Genomic DNA, 6,774 nt, shown 5'->3' with positions numbered 1-6,774 from the left:
AATTCTGCTATAAACATAGTTGAGCAAGTGATTTTGTGGCAGGAGGGAAACATCCTTTGGACATATGCCCAGGATTGATATAGCTGGGTCTTGAGGTAGATTAACTCCCAGTTTTTTGAGGGACTGTCGAAGTAGCTGTATAAGTTCGTACTCCCACCAGCAATAATGATGTATCCCCCTTACTCCACATCCTCTCCAGCATAAGAAGTACTTTCTGTTTTTTATCTTAGCTATTCTGACAGGTGTAAAATGGAATTTCAGTGTCAGTTTGACTTGCATTTCTCTATGACTAAGGATATTGATCAGATCCTTAGATGTTTCTCGGTCATTTGAGATTCTTCTGCTGAGAATTTTCCGTTTAGGTCTGTACCTCATTTTTAAAAAAATCAATTATTTGGGTTGTTTATGTCTAGTTACTTGAGTTCTCTATATATTTTGGAGATAAGGTCTCTGTAACATGTGGGGTTGTTGAATATCTTTTCCCATTTTATAGGCTGCTGTTTTGTACTATTTACCGTGTCTTTTGCCTTACAAAGCTTTTCAGTTTCAGGAGGTCCCATTTATTAATTGTCAACCTTAGCATCTGTGCTACTGGTGTTCTATTCAGAAATTTGGGAGACACAATCATGTAGTAGATTTCCTGGTCCTATGGCTCTTTTAATGTTTCCTCCCCTCTCCTATAATATTCCTCGAGCATTTGGTATAGGAATTGTGTTGTATATGTATTCATGGGGACTGAACATCCTATGATCAATGTTCTGTGCATTTTGACCATTTGTGATATTCTATAATGGTTTCTGTCTATCACAAAGAAAAGCTTCTTTGGTAAGGGTTAAGAGCCACACTTGTTGGTGGGGGGCATAAGGGTATTTTGAATTCAATAAACATTACTCTGGTTTAATGAAGGGCTGTAGTACATTTGCCTCCAAGATCAATGACCTCACTTACCTTGAATTTAGTTGGCAAGGTTTCCAGTATCCCAGGATGATTCCTCCTATTCAATCAGCCTTGAATATAAATGGATAGCTTTGGTTTGCTTCCAAGATGGGGTTACCACTACTGAACCTTAGGGACCAGCCATGCTGGTCATTGTTGTGGTTCATAAGCTTCATAGCCAGGTGAAACTGCCAAGTGCTTCCCTTTGAGGGCACCTTGCACAGCACTTTGGTGACTTTGAAAGTTAGTCTTCAGGGAGGAGGTTTTGGGGTCAAATCCAGCTTAGATCCTCTGAGTCCTCTGGCTGAAGGGCATCCCATGCAAATTTTAGACTTTTGAATGGTATGTTTTTTATTTCAAAAAAAAGTCTTGAGAATTTCATACAATGTATCTTGATCATATTCACCTACAACTCCTCCTCCTTCCTCCTACCAGATCCACACTCTGCTTTGTTACCCCACCAACTTTTCGTCTTTGTTTTTATAACACATTGGCTTCAGTTTATGTTGCCCATATCCTCCTGGGTAAGAGCCTGTGAAGAACAACAGCCTTAAAGATAACTGACTCTCTCTCCTCAAGAAACTGTTAACTGTCCCTGGTTCCTCAATTGTCAGTGCAGGGACTCGGGAGCCCCTTTCCAAGCAATGATAAATTTTGATGGGTTTCATCTTGTGCAGGAAACTGCATTCCTGGAAGCTTGTGAGTTTAGATACCTTGCCTGTCGTGCCCAGAAGTCACTTCCTCTGACCTCTGACCTCTGACCTCTGAATTTACAAAATGGGTTTCTCTGTAGCTTTAAATTCTGGGTTGTTTTTCTTGGCCAGTGAAGAGTTTCTGCTTTATCCCAACACCATTTATTAAAGATGCTATTGTTATAATTTAAATAGTGGCATGAAAAAGACACCATAACACAGAACTCGGGGGGAGGGAATTTTATTAAGGAAACATAAAAAGGGGAAGGGGAGGAGGGACAGGCTCAGGGACAGGAGCAGCAGAAGAGAAGTGAGAGGATGGGGGGAGAAACAAAGAGACAGTGAGGGGAACAGAGGGAGAGAGAGAGAGAGAGAGAGAGAGAGAGAGAGAAGAATAGATGGACAGAGAGGGGAGATAGATGAAGCACTGTGCATTCTCTAAAGTCTGTGAACTATTCATTCTACCAAATCACCGATCCTGATACACATTTTATGAAAACATCCTGACTTTATAGCTAGTTGATAAGAACTGCAGGTGAAAACTGAAAATTGTGACTACTGTCTGAAGTGGACCTGTTGTCCTAGTTAGCATTAACTATCTACTTGACACAGCCTAGTTCTACCCACGAGGCCAGGACACTCCGTGGGCAGGTGAGATAGCTGGTAAGCAGCTCCATGGTTCCTGCTTGAGTTGTCTTGACTTTTTTCCCACCCCCTTTGTGGCTTTGGCCACAGAATTTGTCATAAACAAAATGAAATTAGAACACTTCTCTTTCATGAAAGAATAAGTTAAATTTCAAGTATTTATTCTTTAAAAAGGGGTGACACTTACCTTGATTCAGTTCTATGGACAGAGTCTGGTTGCCAGTAGGATGGGAGACAAAGCAGAACACCACAGACACATTGTTCTGCTCCCAGAGGTATGTGCTTCTAACAGTCACAGTGTCATTGCTGTGTGATTCCTGCTTAGTAACGTGATTCCCATCTGGAATCCAAAAGATCTGCGCAGCTGGCTTGCCTGCAATTGCCTCACAAACTATTGTTCTATTCTTCCCTGGAAGCAGGGTTATTGCTGGAGGCACTGTGGAGATGGAAGGGAAAAATGATTCAGTCTTGTCACAAATTATAAAGGCGTCTGTTTCTGTCTAAAGTCTGGTGACCTGAAATAGCACGATATGTGACCATGTCACTTACCTAGCACTTGGAGGTCTTGTCTCCTTAGGAAATTCCCCTTAGCTGTTACTATTTCACATGAATAAAGCCCGTCATGATCGAGGGCCACTGCATTGATCAGAAGGTCAGGACTCTGGTCACGTGTGGATTCCCAGGTGATTCTCTTGTCTGTACAGTTGGTTTCATTGGTCTCCGTTGTTTCTGCTCTGTAGATTATTCTGCAGGGAAACTGCCCTCTGGGGGCTATGACCCACATTATTAATATTGTTTTTGTCATTGGAAGAGCAGGGCAGTCCAGCAGAGCCTTTGCACCCATCTGTACAAACAGTGTAGTGTTAACTGGACACACACACAAAGAACAGGAAAAGGAAACCTTTGTTAAGTCTGTCCACAGCAGTGTACATGAAGTTACAGAAGAGCTTTGCTTGACTTATAAATGTATTGTAGAAATATTTGATTTTTCTCAAACTTCTTGTTTTTGTATGTTTAATCTATTAAAATTAAATATATTATCTACTTTCTAAACTAAAAATTCAAGGCCTGTGGGCTACATGCATCTCTCACCATAAAACCTCCCACTAACTTATACTGATTTAGAGTCTGTGATGGATACAAGTTTGCTGAGAGGTGATTACTCAGCAAAATTATCTGTTATAGTCACCTGTGACAAAAGAGTCAGTGATGTCACCACTTTAACAGGAATAGAAGTCACTGTGAATGAGCCTTGACTCTGATAGGCATTGCATTAACCATCTCAACTATACCACTTCAATGTCACTTGCCTCTTTGGGGTCCTCAGGTCCTGACAAGTCACATCAAATAAAGGTCATCTAATTAGATAATGAAGGGTTCTTTAGCACAGACTTGGGAGGGTGCTCATCCCCTAGCCCTTCTTACTCTAAGACAGCAAAGGTATAGATGCAATCAATCGATCAGGTCCCTCCTGCCATAACTCTCACATCACCAGATTCTTCCACTCATCCTAAGTCTCTCCAGAAGCCAAAGCATTAGTCACTGTTTCTCAGCAAGGTGAACTCTCCACTCCCCCAGTGCTGGCCACAGGATAAAACAGTACCTTCGAACTCAGGTAATAAGCCATTCTGTAATGTTCGACTCCCATTCATACAACTTGACTCTAGAAAATATTTAAATAAGAATGTTTAAATATTTATATCACTGTAAGCAATAATTAGAAGCTTAATCTTCACTAATATTCAACACCTTGGAAATTACATTTTAATATATTTATTATTTCCCATTTATGGATGATCTTATTTTGTCAAATAGTTTGTATAGTAACCCTGTTTTTTTTCTTTCAGTTCCTTGCCAGGTCCAGTGCAGGCATACCATAAAAGATTAATTAGTTAAATTCCTTTCTCCAGATTTCATCCCGTAATTAAAGCCACAGTGCTGGCCACAAGATAAAGAAGAATAGTACCTTCTGTCATGGATAATAAAATACTCTGTGTCATTTTATTTCAATTCATACCTGAATATTTTTACTCGAAAAGTGTTTAAATAAGAGTTTTAAATATTTAAATTGAGACTGCCCTTGGCTCGACTGCTGAGAGTATGCTGTCTAAATCGGATAAGCAGGACATAAAAGGTGACTTCTGAACTTTGCCAATAAAGGTAACACAGTCCTTCAAAATTCCTGCTTCACAGAAAAGTCTGTCAGATATTCTAGACCTGTACTCCAAAGATGGATGCTCCAAAGCTGCAGAGAAACCTTGGGTGACTATATAGGCAGGCAACTACATCTGTTATTTTTATAGCTTTGGAAGTTATTTGCACTGCACTTCCTATATACTCAGGTAATTTTAAATACTTCTCAGGTCTCTGAAGAAATAGAAGACAAGATAGAGTTACTGTTTTCCTTGTTGCCAAATTTAGAAAAGAAACTCACAAAAGAGGTATAAGTTATATAAGGTTGAGAGACATAACATCTTAAGTTTATCTAAGAAAATGTTTTGAGGTCTAAGAAGATAGTTTTGAGTTGGTAATGCAAGTTAGGATAGAAAATGAATTAGGAAAAAAACTTTTAACTCCCCACAATAGGATAGATAACAGAGTAGCTTTTCTGAATTTGCCAATACAGTGGACTGAGAATTTTTAACATAATCCTCATTTCATAATCGCTCCTATTATTTATGGTCTTAGTGTATTAGAGTTAAACACATTTGTTTTTATTTAGACAAAAAGGAGAGAGTGAAGGAGAATATTCAATTACACTGTGAACCCCAAGTTTGCATTTGCATTGATTAAATAAAATGAACCATCGGTCAGGAGACTGAATTAGCAACCAGTGGACAGAAAGTAATCATAGAGCATCAGAGGGCACCCAGGAGAGATAGAGAGACACAGGAAGTAGTAGGGAGGGATTTGGAGTGGCACAGCTCTTTTATGTTTTAGTGGCAAGAGACTCATGCTTTTTGGAAATGCTAGCAAGGAAAAAAGGTTAGATAGTTGCAACCCAGCCTCTCTGAGCTAGCAGTTTTTCAATCTGGCCTTTGAATCTTCATTCTTGTTTATAAATAGAACGATAGAGATTTAGCTAAAGCTACCTTTAGTAGGAGCAACAGAACCAGTGCCTCCGGGAACAGAATTCCTGCCAGGCCCTGCCATGAGCTGCCAAGCTGCTGCTAGAGAAGCAGGTTAGTAACCACGGAGCTGCAATTGCTGGCTGAATGCCAGTAGATTAAAGCACAGCCGTTGTGCTGAATTTAAAACAGCAATTTGGCCTAATAATGAACACCATACAGATAAAGAAACAGTAGGAACAGAACCACAAAGAGTTCATCCTCTCTCTTCCTGCTTTCAACCTTGTGACTGAGCAGCAGAAATGATGCAAAACAGATGTAGGAACAGGATAGGTGTCCTTTCCTCTGTTCACTTTCCAGTTATCTGGTTCCTAAAACCTATATTCTTCCTTTCGTTGTGTTCTGCAGAATTTCTCACAATAAAATAGCCCTAAGCCAGGCATGGTTAGACAGAGGGAGAGGCAAGAGAACCATGAATTTCAGAGTAGCTAATGATAGTCAAATGGTCAGTTGACACATGGAAAAGATTAGTAACTATAAAGGAATGTCAATCAAAAACCCAGCAAAATAATCACTACCTACCTAGAAGCATGAACAAAATGAAAATGACATGTGGAGGGTTAGTAATGTTGATTTTCACTGACCTATGCAGATTGGTGTCTGTAGGACCTGGGTAAGAAGACCTTAGGGAATGGAGCAGACTAATGCTGTAGAAAACCTTACTTCAGTTTCAGTGTGCTTTCATACATTCTCACTGTTATGAGAATGAATGACAGCAGATAACCGAAGACACTACTGCTTGGAGGAGTGTAGTGGATAAGGCTAAGAGAAAAGCCCCCCAAAAATGGATAGACAGCATAAAGGAAGACTGTGGAATCTTGGGTATCACAATAGCATAAGGACTGTCCAGGATAGGAACAGCTGGAGAACTGCCATAAACAGGCTGCCCATGCACTCTTAAGCATTGTCAGGGCATAAGAGAATGAATGAATGAATGAATGAATGAATGAATGAATGAATGAACTTTCATACACTAATGTAACAAAGAAACAGTGATCCTAGGAAGACTGCTTGCATTCAAAAAATGCAAATAATTGCCAGTAAGCACATAATAAATATTAATAAAGCAGCTCTTCTGAATTTTCTCAGAACAGACAAATTTAAATAAAATTTGCCTGGCACATACTAAGATTGTATCTGGGAAAGCATGAAAGCAAGGCAGAAGGCCATATCCAGATTCGGGGGCCACTGAGGACAGCACTCAGCAATCCTTTCACCAAATTGACTTCTATAGTTACGATCTGACATGCAACAAGAATAAACATGTCTAATAAATTAAATGTAAATATTTAACACAGGAGTCACGAAATCACATCCAAGAACAATCCAAGAAGAAAATACACTTAAAGTAAAAGGCCCCCTGCCTTTCCTCT

General features: G+C 39.7%; 1 protein-coding gene across 1 annotated transcript in view; it reads right to left on the bottom strand.

The window, feature by feature from the left end:
- Positions 1-1,388: 1,388 nt before the first annotated feature.
- Positions 1,389-6,774, bottom strand: part of LOC101991977 (cell surface glycoprotein CD200 receptor 1) — a 121,996-nt gene continuing 116,610 nt past the window's right edge. Inside the window, exons 3-5 of the mRNA XM_026787582.1 lie at positions 2,823-3,140; positions 2,461-2,709; positions 1,389-1,468 (exon numbers count right to left, since the gene is read on the bottom strand). Coding sequence (XP_026643383.1) covers positions 1,389-1,468; positions 2,461-2,709; positions 2,823-3,140 — 647 coding nt within the window. The remainder of the gene's footprint in view (positions 1,469-2,460; positions 2,710-2,822; positions 3,141-6,774) is intronic.

The sequence above is a fragment of the Microtus ochrogaster genome, chromosome 2 (genome assembly GCF_000317375.1).
Source record: "Microtus ochrogaster isolate Prairie Vole_2 chromosome 2, MicOch1.0, whole genome shotgun sequence".
Classification (NCBI taxonomy): Eukaryota; Metazoa; Chordata; class Mammalia; order Rodentia; family Cricetidae; genus Microtus; species Microtus ochrogaster.
Note: the sequence above shows the minus strand (reverse complement) of the source record. Positions and strands in the feature narration are given on the sequence as shown.